The sequence below is a fragment of the Rhinoderma darwinii genome, chromosome 1 (genome assembly GCF_050947455.1).
Source record: "Rhinoderma darwinii isolate aRhiDar2 chromosome 1, aRhiDar2.hap1, whole genome shotgun sequence".
NCBI lineage: Eukaryota > Metazoa > Chordata > Amphibia > Anura > Rhinodermatidae > Rhinoderma > Rhinoderma darwinii.
Window position 1 is genome coordinate 299,862,619 of NC_134687.1, and position 17,842 is coordinate 299,880,460.

Here is a 17,842-nt window from a genome sequence, read left to right on the forward strand (position 1 = left end):
GGCCGTTGAAGAGTGAGAAGCTGGTATAAAAATTATCCAGGTAGAGTTGGTAACCCTGGTCCAGAAGTGGGTGCACCAAATCCCACACAATTTTTGCATTAACTCCCAGTAAGGGGGGGGGGGCAATTCTGGGGGCTGAATACTGGTGTCCTTCCCTTCATATATCCTAAATTTGTAGGTATACCCTGATGCACTCTCGCACAGCTTATACATCTTCACACCATACCTTGCCCTCTTACCCGGCAGGTACTGGCGGAATTGGAGCCTCCCTTTAAAATGTACCAAGGACTCATCAATAGAAATACACGTCTCGGTGGTGTTTGGTTAGGAAAACCGGGCACTGAAAGGGTCTAATAGGGGTCTCCGTTTATACAAACGGTCAAAACTGGGGTCGTCTTGGAGTAGGCAATGCTCATTAGGAGAAGCAATGAGAACAAAGGAGTCAAACTATTGGGATAAATTTGCCATTGGCATGGAAAAATAAACTTTATTAGGACAGTACAAATTACATACAATTTAAAATTAGACTACAAAATCCAAGACCTGTACACCTCCCAAGTGGCATAAACGAACACAGAGGAAACACCTCTTATAAATGCAGCTCCGGGAAGAAGAAGGTCGTTATACCAGATAAGCTAGGGCTCAAGCAACAAATTATAAATTCAATGTGATTGAATATCAATAAAGGCACAACAACGCCAGAATATGAAATGTAAATGAAATTGTATCATACATTCATCCAGACTCATAGTAGCATTATAAGTAAATGGTTATATGCTGGACTCAAAAAAATGACGACAAATTGTTTACATAAGCCCACATCAAGCAAGACATATCTTCCCAGCAAGTAAAGCCACAAGAGGAAAGGCAGGTAGAAAAGGTATAAGGTAAAACCTATAGTGCTACTAACCCATATAGTTCCTGTAGTTCAGTGACTTCCCGAGTACGGAGGGACCCCGACGCGCGTTTCGCGTGGATGGCTTTTTCAGAGGGGTCGCGCGTCGGGGTCGCTCCGTACTCGGGAAGTCACTGAACTACAGGAACTATATGGGTTAGTAGCACTATAGGTTTTACCTTATACCTTTTCTACCTGCCTTTCCTCTTGTGGCTTTACTTGCTGGGAAGATATGTCTTGCTTGATGTGGGCTTATGTAAACAATTTGTCGTCATTTTTTTGAGTCCAGCATATAACCATTTACTTATAATGCTACTATGAGTCTGGATGAATGTATGATACAATTTCATTTACATTTCATATTCTGGCGTTGTTGTGCCTTTATTGATATTCAATCACATTGAATTTATAATTTGTTGCTTGAGCCCTAGCTTATCTGGTATAACGACCTTCTTCTTCCCGGAGCTGCATTTATAAGAGGTGTTTCCTCTGTGTTCGTTTATGCCACTTGGGAGGTGTACAGGTCTTGGATTTTGTAGTCTAATTTTAAATTGTATGTAATTTGTACTGTCCTAATAAAGTTTATTTTTCCATGCCAATGGCAAATTTATCCCAATAGTTTATGACTCCTTTGTTCTCATTGTTTTCCATAGTTAGTTTGGAGTCTCTATTTCCACAGTAGGGAGGCCTGAATCCGCACTTGCTGGTGGTCTAACCCTGATAACCACTTTCCTGTTGAGACATATGTTGATATCATTAGGAGAAGCGAAGTATTGCCTCATTTTTTTTTTTTTTAGGTTCCAGTTCAGGTCTGAAGTTGCTTTGAGGGGCCTATATATTAGACACCCCCATCAAACACCCCATTTTAGAAACTAGACCCCTCAAAGTATTCACAACAGCATTTAGAAAGTTTATGAACTCTTTAGGTGTTTCACAGGAATTTAGAGCAAAGTAGAGGTGAAATTGACTTATTTATTTTTGTCAGAAAATCCTTTTTATACCATTTTTTTCTATAACACAAAAGGTTTTACCAGAGAAACGCAACTTAATACTTATTGACCAGATGCTGCAGTTTAGAGAAATATCCCACATGTGGCGCTAGTGCGGTAATGGACCGAAGCACCGGCCTCCGAAGCAAAGGAGAACCTAGTGGATTTTGAGGCCTCTTTTTTTATTAGGCACCATGTCCGGTTTGAAGAGGTCTTGTGGTGCCAAAACAGTGGAAACCCCCCAAAAGTGACCCCATTTTGGAAACTAGACCCCTTGAGGAATCCATTGTAGTTTTTTTGGGGTGCATGTGGCTTTTTGATCAGTTTTTGTGTTATTTTTAGTTGGCGCGGTGACTAAAAAACAGCAATTCTACTATAGTTTTTTTATTCTATTTTTTTGACAGCATTCATCGTGCGCTATAAATGACATTCACTTTATTCTGCGGGGCGATACGATTACGGCGATACCATATGTTTATAGTTTTTTTTTATGTCTTATGGCGTTTGCACAATAAAATACGTTTTGTAAAAAATCACTTTTTGTGTTACCGTATTCTAAGAGCCAGAACTTTTTTATTTTTCCATCAAGAAAGCCGTGCGAGGACTTATTTTCTGCGTAACGAACTGTAGTTTCAATCATTACAATTTTTAGGTACATGCGACTTTTTGATCTCCTTTTTATTCCATTTTTTGGGAGGTGAAGTGACCAAACAATTGTGATTGTGGTACGGTTTATTATTATTTTCTTTTACGGCGTTCACCGTGCGGGATAAATAACGAAATAATTTTGTAGTTCAAGCCGTTACGGACGCGGCGATACCAATTATGTATAGTTTATCTATTTTTATTAATAATAAAAAGGACTGATAGGGGAAAAAGGGGGATTTTTACTTTTAAAACTTTTATTTTCTTATTTTTACACATCTTTTTTTAACTTTTTTTTAACTTTATTACTTTGTCCCACTAGGGGAATTGAGGGCAGGAGGCCCTGATCACTATTCTAATAAACTGCACTACATGCGTAGTGCGGTGTATCAGAGCTGTCAGCTACTCACTGACAGCAAGCATAGTGGGTCCTGACGTTGTCTGGACCCACTAGGCTTCCGTCGATGGCATAGCCGGACGCCATTGTTTGGTGTCCGGTTGCCAAAGTAACCATCGCCGGCCACTATCGTGTAGAAGGCCGGCGATGATAGCTTAACCCCTAAAAAGCCACGATCTCTATTGAACACGGCTTTTAAGGGGTTAATCAGCGGGGACACAGCGATCGGTCCCCGCTGTAGGAGCTGCGGCAGCTGCTGTACGAGACAGCAGCTGTCATAGCTCCTGTATGTGTCGGGAGGACGGCCGAAACGGCCGTTACTCCCGAGACGTACTATTAGGTCATGGAGCGCGAACGATACAGCTACCATGACCTTATAGTACGTCCAGGAGCGGGAAGGGGTTAAGTAATTCCTCCCCTTATTTCTTTTTTTCCCCTATTTTTCCTGAATACAGTAGGGTTTGAATCATCTGGATAATAATGAATAGCTGGCTGACCATTGTGATGGTTTTTATATCCTATGGAGGGGGGAAGTTACAAGTATGGTAAAACAGGATTCTGAAATATGAATGTATTTTTCAATTCCAAGTAGGAAACGAATGTTCGCAATATTAAATTTTGCTAATTGACCACAAGAGCTTAAAGAGGCTCTGTCACCAGATTTTGCAACCCCTATCTGCTATTGCAGCAGATCGGCGCTGCAATGTAGATTACAGTAACGTTTTTATTTTTAAAAAACGAGCATTTTTGGCCAAGTTATGACCATTTTCGTATTTATGCAAATGAGGCTTGCAAAAGTACAACTGGGCGTGTTGAAAAGTAAAAGTCCAACTGGGCGTGTATTATGTGTCTTACATCGGGGCGTGTTTACTACTTTTACTAGCTGGGCGTTCTGATGAGAAGTATCATCCACTTCTCTTCACAACGCCCAGCTTCTGGCAGTGCAGATCTGTGACGTCACTCACAGGTCCTGCATCGTGTCGGCACCAGAGGCTACAGTTGATTCTGCAGCAGCATCAGCATTTGCAGGTAAGTAGCTATACATGGACTTACCTGCAAACGCCGATGCTGCTGCAGAATCATCTGTAGCCTCTGGTGCCGACACGATGCAGGACCTGTGAGTGACGTCACAGATCTGCACTGCCAGAAGCTGGGCGTTCTGAAGAGAAGAGGATGTTACTTCTCATCAGAAAGCCCAGCTAGTAATAGTAGTAAACACGCCCCGATGTACGCACATAATACACGCCCAGTTGTACTTTTACTTCTCAACACGCCCAGTTGTACTTTTGCAAGCCTCATTTGCATAAATACGAAAATGGTCATAACTTGGCCAAAAATGCTCGTTTTTTAAAAATAAAAACGTTACTGTAATCTACATTGCAGCGCCGATCTGCTGCAATAGCAGATAGGGGCTGCAAAATCTGGTGACAGAGCCTCTTTAAGTGCTGCTTGCAAAATTCTGCAGGCAACCTTTAAAGCTGTGAAACTTCAACAACCACAATTCAGCTCAGGTAAGCACATGTTCTAGATCTGGAAGAAATCAGCACCATGTCCTTACGTGGACAGACATCGTTCTTTATTTTATATGTACACACAATAATATATATATATATATCTCTTTAGAATATATTTTACCTAATACTTAACCTTTCAGAAACAAAACAAAATGGTGGAAACGGTACAAATATGTACACACAGTGCGCAGGTGTAATGTATTACTTATACATGAACAAACTTTCTAAGCATACAAACCATCATTCTCACATACACAATGAAATTGGCTTGAACAGAAAGAAGAAGTCGCCAATATGCTGTTCTCCCCCTCATAATAGAACTTTCTATTTAGGGACTCCTAAACCTCTTTAAACTGTTTCAGCTGTAAAACTATTATCAAACGGCAAAAGATAAATGAGGATTTCTGACTTTAAAAAGCAGAAGTGCCCTGGAATGATCTCTTATATAGTCAGTTGTCTAGAAATGCTGACTTTCCTGCTTAGACCAGTGCAGAACGGGACATAAAAATATCTAACAATCTCTTTAAAAATTCTAAAGTGCTTGTAATCCATACTACTTTCACTGGCAAACATTTTCTGGCAGCATCCCCTTATATGAATCTTTCCTCCTCCTCTTCCGAGTATAGCCAGTCTCCAGAACATATTGAAGGGGGAAGACATTTCCCAAGTTATCATCATCTGGTCTCAGCAAGCAAGGTATTTACCTATAATAAAGCACACACAAATTAGTAAGGCCGGATTCACACACTGCTTTTAGCAGTGGTTTCTTAAACTAAACACAGATGTTTGTTGGTAATCTATAGCAAAATATGAAAAGTCTACATACACCGTATTTTGAGCATTTTAATGGTATTTTGGGGATCAGTGGCATGCTTATCAAATTGCAGCATGCTGTAAGGTTTTCAATAGAACGTTACAAAAGAGCAGAAATTAAAAAAATAAAAATGAAATGAACAACCACCACGAAAAACGCACGTAAAAGAAAAAATTGCTTCAAAGTGCAAAAACTTTGTTTTAGATGCATTTAAAAGTACAAAAAAAAAATAAAAAATAAGGGAAATATTATATGATTTGCCATCTCTGAAAGTACAAACCAGACACCATGACCAGCTCATTTTAGAGGTCTAAACAAAAATAAAAAAAGTCTTCCACCATGGTAAAGAAATAGTACTTTGCATTTTGGCACAGATTGGCTAATCAAAATCAGCTTGCTTGCCTTCTCTACTTAAAGACCTATCAAATGTGCATATGTAGAATTGCTCTTTGTATTTAAGAATCTATAAAGAGGTATTGTACTTTGCACAATGAAAAGTTATGCATTTTTCATTCGTATTCTCTATCAATTCCTCACGGTTTTCAAGATTTCCACTTGTAGTTGTAGAATAAGGGTATGTTCACACGCGGAGCCAAAAACGTCTGAAAATACAGAGCTGTTTTCAAGGGAAAACAACACCTGATTTTCAGACGTTTTTTGAGCAACTCACGTTTTTGGCTGCGTTTTTGCGCCGTTTTCAATAGAGTCTATGAGAAAACGGCTCCAAAAACGTCCCAAGAAGTGTCCTGCACTTCTTTTGACGAGGCTGTAATTTTACCCGTCGTCTTTTGACAGCTGTGAAACGACTACGCGGAAATGACAGGTCGTCTGCACAGTACGTCGGCAAACCCATTCAAATGAACGGGCAGATGTTTGCCGACGTATTGGAGCCGTATTTTCAGGCGTAAATCGAGGCATAATACGCCTCGTTTACGCCTGAAAATAGGTCGTGTGAACCCAGCCTTACTATTTACGTACAGTGGATAAAACTCTGTCTTTGTTCTCAGTTTGTTACAAGACAGAGGTCTGATAACTGTACTGTAACAAGCTATGCACCTGTGTGTCCATTTCAAGACCAGGACAGATTTTCATTCAAGGAGCGTAAACAATGTATGTTCCCATCCAATGGCTACAAATAGAAATCTTAAACCCAAAAAGTTAAAGTATATAAGTTAGTTGTATAAAAACTTTGTTATACAATAGATAAGATTTTACTTGCTGAAACCATAATATCCCTTTACTAAATGACACGGCTTAATTTCTAGGCATGTATTTAGTTACAAGTTATATTCTGACTTCAATAAGGTTTTTGTTGCAGTATGAAAGATAGAATAGCACAGATTGCAGAACTATTCAAACCGTAAAAACAAAAACAGAATTTGACAGAAACTTGATCGACCTTGTAAATCAACGGGATCAGTCACGATTCTTTAGGATTAGTTTCAGAATCTGTCAAAGCGATCATGGCTCCAATAATAACTGAAGACGCAAGACAAATGTTAGAGCCTAAGGCGACCCATAAACAGTGGTGACTGGGCAAAATGACAATACACGCCACCACAAAAGCCAGTTACTCATTTTCAATAAAAGATATGGAGAGGTACGGCACACACTGGAAAAGATTTATAAGACAAGTGTAAGGAAAATGTGGAGGAGTGTTATAAAATATATATAAAGCCGTTTAAGAAAAATAATCAAAGTTCAGCTCATTTCAACGTTGGAGGTTGCTGCTTTCAGATTTATTCATCTGGAAAAATCTACCTCATTGTGCTTTTTCAATTTAACAATTTTTAATCATCAGTTTTAAAAGGCTATGCACACCTTTGAAAAGGTTTTTTTTTTTTTAAATAAATCTATCAGCGTGATTGGTGCAACTTTCTAGTTACTTTTTATGAAAAAATATTTTTACCTTTGAGATACAGCTGCTTTTTATAATCTATACAGAACAGCTGTATCGTGCGCGAAGACCTGAATCGGTCAAGTTCGCTGGACTGATGGGTTCAGTGAAAGCAGGTTGGATTCACCTGTAATCAATCACATCTAATTTTTGAACTTTTACATGCAGGATTGAGCTGCTATCGATCACATCTGAGACACGCAGGACCAGCCGACACTGAACCAGTCAGTCCCGCGAACATGACCGATTTAGCGCTAGATACATCTGCTCTGTATACAAAGCAACTGTATCTCAAAAAGTAAAAATAATTTTTAATAAGTATTTTGAAAGTTGCACCAATAGACATTTTTTTTCTAAATAGAAAAAAAATAAAAATAAATATACGTCAAAGGTGTACATTGCATTTTAACCCCTTAGTGACCACCAATACGACTTTTCACGGCGGTCATGAAGAGGCCTTAGGCTAGGCCATCACCTTTTCACAGCAGCCCAGTCTAAGTCCTGCACGGGAGCTCCCTCTGTCACCCATCAGCGGCCCACAAACGCAATCGCGGGCCTCCGATGGGGTGTCATGGCAGCCGGGGGCCTGATAAAAGCCCCCAGGTCTGCCCTGGGCATATGACTATTAGGATGTGCAGAGGCACGTCCTAATAGATTGCCTGTCAGTATACCAAAGCATTATTGCCTGTCAGTGTAAAACTAAGTACACCAAAGCATTATAGCAGCGATCTAAAGATCGCATAGTAAAGTCCCCTAGCGGGACTAAAAAAAATAAGTACCGTATTTTTCGGACTATAAGACGCAGTTTTTGCAAGAATAAATCTTGCTAAAAAGTCCCTGCGTCTTATAGTCGGCAGTCAAGGGACCCAGCAGCGCCAGGCCCCCTGACCGCTCCTTACTTAACCCCTTTCCGACCCATGATATGCCAGCACATCATGGAGCGGGGACGGGATGATGTTTGGAGAGGGCTCACGTGCTGAGCCCGCTCCATACACTGCAGATGTCAGCAGCTGACACTCTGCTCTAACGGCCAGGAACAGCGATCAAACTGTTCCTGGCCGTTTAACTAATTAAATGCCGCGGTCAATAGCGACCGCGGCATTTATAGTGGTTTTCCCATGAAGGACATTTATGACATATCCACAGGATATGAAGCAAAATGAAAGGTTTTGAAGCAGCACAGATCCCGAGTCTGGCGCGGTGCACGCTGTCAAGTCAGGCAAACCCCCTCCGGCATGTTGTAGAATTCCAAGTAAAATAGTCGAACAACAGCACACGTCTCCAGATGATCAAAGTGGTTTTATTGTCAAAACATCCACGACAGACAGGCAACGTTTCGACCCATAGTGAGTGTGGGGTCTTTGTCAAGCCTAACATTACATCTAAAAACATCATACTAAATAGGTGAATTCAAATGATCACATGGTACATTGAAGCCAGTGAGAATCGTGATCCCGGTTTCCCAGGTGAATCATATATTAGTCTTAATGACAACCAACAACTTGTTACATAATACAAAAAGTGTATAAATCCGACATACAATACATCTTCAATCCGTAGTAAATATTTAAGCCATCAATTGTTAATCTTGGAATAGAAAACGGAGAAGGGAAGTCCACCACACTCCAGGTTCCAGCTCCGATCCCAGGACGTCACCGCGCATGCTCCGCAATCAGTGCATCGCAACGGCATAATAAAAACAGAAGTATTACAAAAACATCTCTTTCACGCAGGTGCCTATAGAGGGTATAATGTCCTCACTCTCACATTGTGTGGTTCAGAAGTACCAGTCCACACAACGGCAACGTAAGAGGCCAATTCCGCTCGAGATCGAGACCCCCGATGAGGAGGAATCCTCCAAGAACGAAAACATAGTGGTAAATATCTCTTCTATTGATCTTACGAATGACCAACTACAAGTATTACAGAAGGGACTTTCATTTTGTCTTGATACTAATGTCGATTGGTTCCAATTAGATTTGGACCTCAAAGTTTTTTTTTAGACGTCTGAACCTTAAAGTGTTGTTTTCTAAAGAGAGTGTTACTGTTTGTGATAAGGTTGATTCCAATTGTATTTTTCAATCTAACAAATTAGGTCTCAGACCGATTAGCACATATATGCCTCCCTCTAGCCCAGTCATTGAGACGTTTTCCAAGATTGTGTTAGAAGAGATAAGGATATTAAAAGAGAGTACAATTCATGATACTAGGATCAATTCAAATCTGTCCAGAAAGGAAAGGCAGGCTTTGAAGGAACTCATGAGCAATAAGGAGATTACCATAAAACAGGCCGATAAGGGCGGTGCTACAGTTATTTTAGATGTCTATAAATTTCGGATTCATATTTATTGCTAACTGGCAGATATGGAAATATACCAATTATTACCCAGAGACCCCAAACCTGATTTACTCAGAGAGATTAAAGTGATTATTGATGTTGCAGTGGAACAAGGTATTATTGACCAACAATTAGGGCATTTTCTGAAGGTAGAGGAACCCATTACTCCAGTACTATATACACTCCCTAAGATTCACAAAAATCTACATGCCCCCCCAGGTAGACCTATCGTATCAGGGAGAGGTTCAATTTTCAATAACATTGCCATCTTTCTGGATAAAGTTTTGAGAGATTTCGCCATCAAGGCAAAATCATATATCAAAGATACGACAGATTTTTTGTGTAAATTAAAGAACATCGAGGCGAGAGGTCCACTATTGCTAGTCTCGTTTGACATTGTATCTCTATATACCAGCATCGAACACAATAGAGGTTTAAGGGCAGTTGAGAATTGTCTCGCCAGCGCCGGATGTGACCCAGAGTGTAGACGCTTCATCCTCCAGCTGCTGGAGTTGGTACTCGGGAGGAATTACTTCCTCTTTGGTGACCAGTTCTACTTGCAGCTCAGAGGGACAGCGATGGGGTCCAATGTGGCCCCAACGTATGCCAACATCTTCATGTCCACCTTTGAAGAGGAGCATGTCTACACCTCTCCACACATGGGTCACATCCGCTGCTGGTGGAGATTCATTGATGACATTTTTGTCATCTGGGAGGGGGATAGATTGTGTTTAGATCAATTCTTGTTGGAGTTAAACAGCCATATTCCAGCACTGCAGTTCACTATGGTTTGCTCTGACCAGGAATTGCAGTTCTTGGATACATTGGTACAACTGAAAGATGGAGTATTCTCCACGGATTTATTTGTGAAAACCACAGACAGAAACAATCTCCTCTTATAGAACAGTAACCACCCAAGACACATGATAGAGTCTCTTCCATGGAGTCAACTGTTACGAGTTTATAGAATTGCATCAGATACAACACAGAAACAAATTAGGTTGACACAGATGTGTAATAAATTTAAAAAGAGAGGTTACCCTAGAAATCTTGTACAAAAACATAGAGATAGACTAGAAACTGATATCTTAGAATCTAAAACCAAGACTAAACAGGTTGAACGTATACCGTTTATTTCAACCTTTGGCAACCTGAGTGGCCATATTGGCAATATTTTGCGAAAAAATTGGTCGATAGTATCGAAGGGACATAGTGAGATTGATACATTGAGTATACCACCTATTATGTCCTATCGGAGGACCAAAAATATTAGAGATACATTGGTTAAATCAGATGTGGGCAGTAGAAAGAAGAACACACAACTATTGCTCTGCCCCCCTAAAAATGGAAATTTTCCGTGTTTAAATTGCTGCAATTGTAACAACATCCTGAAGGGGAATAAATTCCAGCACCCCTACACTGGGAAGAATTTTAACATCAAACATAGGTTCACATGTAATTCAGATTTTGTCGTGTACATGATCACATGCCCCTGCTCATTAATTTACATAGGAGAAACGACTATGCCCATCAAATTGAGAATTAATAAGCATAAGAGAACAATCAGGAAGAAAATGATTGAATTACCAATACCGAGACATTTTATTGAGAAAAACCACCAGTTGAATCAATTAAGATTCAGGATAATAGATTGTGTCCCAACACTTAGAAGGGGAGGGGATAGACAGAAATTACTGAAAAGGAAGGAATTGCGTTGGATCTTTGAACTAGATACCTTATACCCAAGAGGTTTGAATCTAGAATATAAGATAACACCTGGACTCTGAAACTTCATTGCTGTTTTTAACATTTTTTATTAATATTGTACACTTTATGGGTGACCATCGAGATATGTTCATCTTCATTTCCCCCCCCCCTTTTTTTTAAACAATAAAAGCTTTCTGTAAAAATATCTTGGATATTAAAGAAAAAGTTTTTTAATAAAATTTTTTGCATATCTTTTACAGTTGGGGATTACTCTGCTTGGAGGTCCGTTCACCACACACCAGCGGGCATACGACCAGGACGTGGACTGTACATTTTTTCTCTTCTCTTGTTTATCGCGAGTGTTTGTGCACTCATTATGGAGAACATAGAGGTCTCAATGGGGATATTATAAGTGATGATCGATAATTTACTAGAAGTCTAGTGTACTATGCAGTACAAATATTCGATGTATTCCATCGAATGTATGTTACGAGCATTCCCTATAATTATTTTCTGTCCACTTTTGGTGATCTAATTCATATAGGCGATTTAACACAACTGATGACTTCAAGATCTTACCACTTTTTGACCCGCATAATTGGTTAACTACAGGTTAAATTTATTTTTTCCATTTCTCATTTGTAGTGGACGCCTGGACACAGGTGACTTGTCGTCACGTAGTGACGGCGTCCTTGACAACATGAGATTACATTCTATAGCGTCTTCCCATGTGATTGCTATCACATTGTGTGGACTGGTACTTCTGAACCACATAATGTGAGAGTGAGGACATTATACCCTCTATAGGCACCTGCGTGAAAGAGATGTTTTTGTAATACTTCTGTTTTTATTATGCCGTTGCGATGCACTGATTGTGGAGCATGCGCGGTGACGTCCTGAGATCGGAGCTGGAACCTGGAGTGTGGTGGACTTCCCTTCTCCGTTTTCTATTCCAAGATTAACAATTGATGGCTTAAATATTTACTACGGATTGAAGATGTATTGTATGTCGGATTTATACACTTTTTGTATTATGTAACAAGTTGTTGGTTGTCATTAAGACTAATATATGATTCACCTGGGAGACCGGGATCACGATTCTCACTGGCTGCAATGTACCATGTGATCATTTGAATTCACCTATTTAGTATGATGTTTTTAGATGTAATGTTAGGCTTGACAAAGACCCCACACTCACTATGGGTCGAAACGTTGCCTGTCTGTCGTGGATGTTTTGACAATAAAACCACTTTGATCATCTGGAGACGTGTGCTGTTGTTCGACTATTTTACTTGATATCCACAGGATATGTCATAAATGTCAGATAGATGCGGGTCCCATCTCTAGGGTCCCTTAGGGGAACTAATAAAATGTGTAAAAAAAAAAAAGCTAGATCATTTTTACACTCCTGAATTTATTTATTTAAAAAAAATAAAACAAAAGCATCTTTTCCCATTTTTCCCCAAGCACAATGTAAAAATAAAAATCTAATAAAAAAATTGGTATCGCTGCTTCTGTAAAAGTCTGAAACTATTACAATATAGAATTATTTGACTCACAGTGAACGGCGTAAAAAAACCTACATTTAAAACCCCAAAATCGTTGTCTTTTAGTCACCGTAGAACTAAACAGAATGAAATAAAAAGTGATACAAAAATCGTATATGTACCAAAAAAATGGTGCTAATAAAAACTACAGCTCGTCCCGCAAAAAATAAGCCGCTCAAACGATGGAAAAATAGAAGTTATGGCTCTCGAAAAAAAAAAAATTTGCAGTTTCACCACATTAGTATTTTTCTTTGTAAAAGAAGTAAAATATGTATTATAGACCGAAAAATACGGTAAGTAATGTGAAATAAAAACGGTTTTATTTAGTAAAAGTGTAAAAATAAATAAAACTACACATATGGTATCGCTGCGACCGTAATGACCCAAACAATAAAGTTAATATGTAATTTAAACCGCAAGGTGAACTCTAAAAAAAAATTTAAAAAAAATGCAAAAAACAATGGCGAAATTGCAGTTTTTTTTCCATTGCCTCCCAAAAAAAGTCATAATAAAAGTTATTCGATAAGTCGTATGTACCCCAAAACAGTACCAAATCAAACAAAACTACGTCTTGTCCTGCCAAAAACAAGCCCAAAAAAATCACTACATTGATGGAAAGTTAAAAAATTACGGCTCTTCGAAAGAGACTATGCAAAAACAAATAACTTTAGTTCAAAAGTGTTTTTATTGTGCAAAAGCCATAAAAAACATATACATATGTGGTAGCGCCGTAATCGTACCGACCCGTAGAATAAAGGTAACGTGTTATTTACACCGCACATTGAACGGCGTCAATTTAAAACGCATAGAACAATGGCGGAATTTCATGTTTTTTTTCCTATCCCCCCCCCAAAAAAAGTTCATAAAAGTTAATCAAAATGGTCCCATTAAAAAGTACAACTAATGCCACAAAAAACAAGTCCTCCTTCAGCTGTGTCTACAGAAAAATAAAAAAAAGTTATAGCTCATTGTACGAGACTAGAGAAAAACTAATAAAATAGCTTGGTCATTAGGGCCTAAAATAGGCTGGTCACTAAGGGGTTAAAGACAGGAGAAATGGTCAACGGATAGTGACCACACCAATGTTACTAAACCAGGGGCATAGAAACCAGAGACATGTTGGTCCACAGCTGTTGGCTGCTAGCATAGGATTATTATTTTTTTCTTTTTTAGGTAGGGTGGAATTTACTTTTTTTATACACTTCCGGACAGCAGCCATATCTTCATGAAAAATTTTTGTGTGCAAAACGTGGCACTCAAAGGTAATAGAGGATTTTAGGAGTAACTAAAAATGCTGAAAAAACAAAACAAAACAAATGCTAGATCTTTACCTGCTGCAAACCTTTTCTTGACCAGTGACATCCTATATCCAGACCCAACCAGCTCTATGTCCACTCCAGACAATGTACGACCCTCACATGTAAACTGTGCAGCAGCTGGAGAAGGAATGCTGCAATTGCGAAGTGGCTGCCAACGTGCATAGAGCTTCCCGTAGCCTATAAAAGATAATCAAATCTCACAACTATATTAAACACCACTTATTTTAGCTTACATATAGTTTAGTCACAAAGGGGTATTCCGGTTAGAACAAGAGTAAAGCGTTCGGTTATTTCCGGCGCACCCATAGAGAATGAATGGAGTAGCAGTGCACAAAAGCGACCTGTCTCTCCATTCAAATGGTGGGTACGGGACCCCCGATCTTGTGATCGGTGGGGGTCCCAACTGTCGGCCACCCACCAATCAGCAAGTTACACCCTATCTTACGTATACCTGTTCTAACCGGAATACGCCTTTAAGACATAACGGATGAAGCGTTTGGTGCAATGGGCAGTTATTTTGTGTAATGTGCAAGTACAATGCCTTTACCTTCTCTATCCTTTCCAGATGATGTATTAGGTATTTGCCAGAGCAATCTTCTCTCAGAGCTGGGAAAAAAACCAAAAAAAAACACACATCATTTCTGTTTGAATTATGATTGATTTCAATGGTAAGGATTCAGTTTCAGTTGGTTTCCATTCCGTAAAGTCTCTGTTTTTTTTTAATGGAAACACTAGCATAGTAGACGACGCTATTGTTTCCGTGAAAAAAAAACCTGAAACTGTATGGAATGGAAACAAAGTGAAACCAACTGTAACGGAAGCATTACCATTGAAATCAATGGTAATGCAAATGGAAGCTATAGTTTCCCATCTGCTTTCCGTTCATCTGTTCCTGATGGAATTGATGAACGGAAAAGCCAAACAGATCCCAACGGTGATGTGAACAGGGCCTAAGAGATGCACAATCACCAAAATAAAAAAAGTCAATGTTCTTGGGCAACAATAGACTGCACATGCATCAGATTAGATGCCTACCATACCATACCGTAAGTCAAAACTACCTTTGTGTAGATAGATTGCACATAAAGACTACTATTATTCATACATCTGAAATATTAACATTAAGAGCCATGTGTTGTGCCTGTGCTTTACAGATCATAAACAGGAAAGAAAATGTCCAAAGACATTTAAAGGGCTCTGTCACCAGATTATAAAATCCCTATCTCCTATTGCATGTGATGGGCGCTGCAATGTAGATAACAGCAAAGTTTTTTTTAATGTTTGTTTTTTTTTTTAAACGATCATTTTTGCCCAAGTTATGAGCAATTTTAGATTTATGCAAATTAGTTTTTCAACGGACAACTGGGCGTGTATTCTGTTTTTACCAACTGGGCGTGTATTCTGTTTTTACCAACTGGGCGTGTATTCTGTTTTTTTACCAACTGGGCGTGTATTCTGTTTTTTTACCAACTGGGCGTGTATTCTGTTTTTTTACCAACTGGGCGTGTATTCTGTTTTTTTACCAACTGGGCGTGTATTCTGTTTTTACCAACTGGGCGTTGTGAATAGAAGTGTATGATGCTGACCAATCAGCGTCATACACTTCTCATCGTTCCCACCCAGCTTTTTTTCACTGCACAGACACACAGCGTGTTCTCGCGAGATCACACTGACGTCCGAGAGGGTACAGTTGAATCTGCAGCAGCATATCTCGGACGCCTGGAGCCAATGTGTCTTCTCTCGTCCGACGCGATGGTGAAGGACCTGTGGGAGGAAGTGACGTCACAGCGTGATCTCGTGAGAACACTCTGTGTCTGTGCAGTGAAAGAAGCTGGGTGGGAATGATGAGAAGTGTATGACGCTGATTGGTCAGCGTCATACACTTCTATTCACAACGCCCGATTGGTAAAACGAGAAAACACGCCCAGTTGTCCATTGAAAAACTCATTTGCATAAATCTAAAATTGCTCATAACTTGGGCAAAAATGATCGTTTTTCCCAAAAAAAAAAAAAAAAAAAAAAAACTTTACTGATATCTACATTGCAGCGCTGATCACATTCAATAGGAGATAGGGATTTTATAATCTGTTGACAGAGCCTCTTTAAGGTCTATAGCCAACATGATTGTTTGATTATATTCTTTATGAAAAATTAAGCAATCAGTAATTCTGCATTAAAACCTTTATAAAATGTCTATATTCAAGTTCAGATGCATAACCGGTTTAGATTTTGCCGTGAGTAACCAAGAAAAAAAACTTTTGTAAGTCTTTCCTGATTATGCAATATTGTATGACTCTTCGACCTCATTCAGACAGCCGTAAGGTGAACCCATTCTAGCATCCGTATTACGGCTGAACTTTTCCACCACCAACAGTGGGTATAATAACCCAAACTAACAGCATCATAGGGATCTAGGTTGCTGTAAGTTCAGATCATTAGATCAGCAGTCTAGCCGGGACTTGCGGTCATAATACGGATGCATTACAGCCGTCTGTATGGCTCAGACAGATCTGTTTTATGGTTGGGAATTCAGCCTGACTGCATACATTGACAAAATAAATAAATCTCACTGTCATTCTTTTAAAGCGCATTTGAGGACAAAATCAAATGAACTGTACAAGGATACACAATTTAAGCCTGAAAAACCCTGTTGTTTATTGTTAAAAAGGTCACCAAAATGGGGTAAGGCGTGTTGGGTTATGATACTTTACTACACAAAAAAAATTAAAAAGTAGGGGGTTCTGTAGTAAAGGAGCACTTGTTGTTTCTTACCAGCGAGCTGGGGGATCAAACTGCAAGTTAGATAAAGGTTCATCAAGGGGAAGGAGAATGTGCACGTCGCACAAAGACCACAGGTTAGGTTTATACTCCAGGCTGAATTCTGTGGAGGTGGGACTGCAATTCCAGGAAGATGAAAGTTGCAAGGGAGCAGCAGAAATGCCAGGCTTAAATACCTTAGGAGAAAAGAAAATTAGTGCGAGAATCCTCCTTGGGAATTTAGCAAACCAGATGTAAGAACGGCAGTGAAAGAAAGAGCAATGACGCAACATATTGAAACAGAAAAGGGAGAGAAAAAATATATACAATTACCTGATACTTGAGTAGGACAACATTGTAATAAGGAGCAGTGTGCTGTTCTGCCAAGTTCTGCAAGTGACAAGTCAGCCGCTGCATGTTTAGCCAGAAGTCTTTGCAGTTAGGGTCACTCTGAGACAGGTCACTGGTAAAATCAGTAAGCAAAGAGTTATTTAATGTATTTATCGTAAAAAATTATATATATATTCATATTCTCAGGTAAGCTTTTTATCCACCTCATGTATAATTGTTGTTGTTTTAGGCCTCATTTACACAAGCGTAATATACACGCGTGCGACGCGCGCGCTTTTCACGCGTGTCGTACGCACCTATATTACTCTATGGGGCAGTTTAGACGATGCGTGAATTTTGCGCAGCGTGAGTGCGTTGCGTAAAACTCACGACATGTTCTAAAATTGTGCGTTTTTCGCGCATCACGCACCCATTGAAGTCAATGGGTGCGTGAAAACAACGCATGCCACACGGACGCTACTGCGTTGCATGCGCGAAAATCACGCAAGAGCTGTCAAAAGGATGAATGTAAACAGAAAAGCACCACGTGCTTTTCTGTTTACAAACATCCAAACGGAGTGTCAAATTAGAGATGAGCGCACCGAACTTCACCGGGTTCGGCCGAACTCGTTTTGACCGAACCCGGCAAAAAATGTTCGGGTACGCGACGTCAGGAGACAGTCACTGTCCACA

The 17,842-nt window shown here is 39.6% G+C and overlaps 1 protein-coding gene across 5 annotated transcripts in view; it reads right to left on the reverse strand.

Annotated features, from left to right (window-relative positions):
- Positions 1–4,675: 4,675 nt before the first annotated feature.
- The window catches only part of LOC142648115 (F-BAR domain only protein 1-like), a 226,121-nt gene continuing 212,954 nt past the window's right edge, over positions 4,676–17,842 (reverse strand). For all 5 annotated transcript variants that reach the window (XM_075825420.1, XM_075825423.1, XM_075825421.1 and 2 more), the window contains 5 exons: positions 17,153–17,282; positions 16,835–17,016; positions 14,610–14,668; positions 14,075–14,239; positions 4,676–5,144 (listed from right to left, as the gene is read on the reverse strand). In XM_075825420.1, the coding sequence (XP_075681535.1) occupies positions 5,125–5,144; positions 14,075–14,239; positions 14,610–14,668; positions 16,835–17,016; positions 17,153–17,282 (556 nt within the window). In that variant the 3' untranslated portion in view covers positions 4,676–5,124. The remainder of the gene's footprint in view (positions 5,145–14,074; positions 14,240–14,609; positions 14,669–16,834; positions 17,017–17,152; positions 17,283–17,842) is intronic.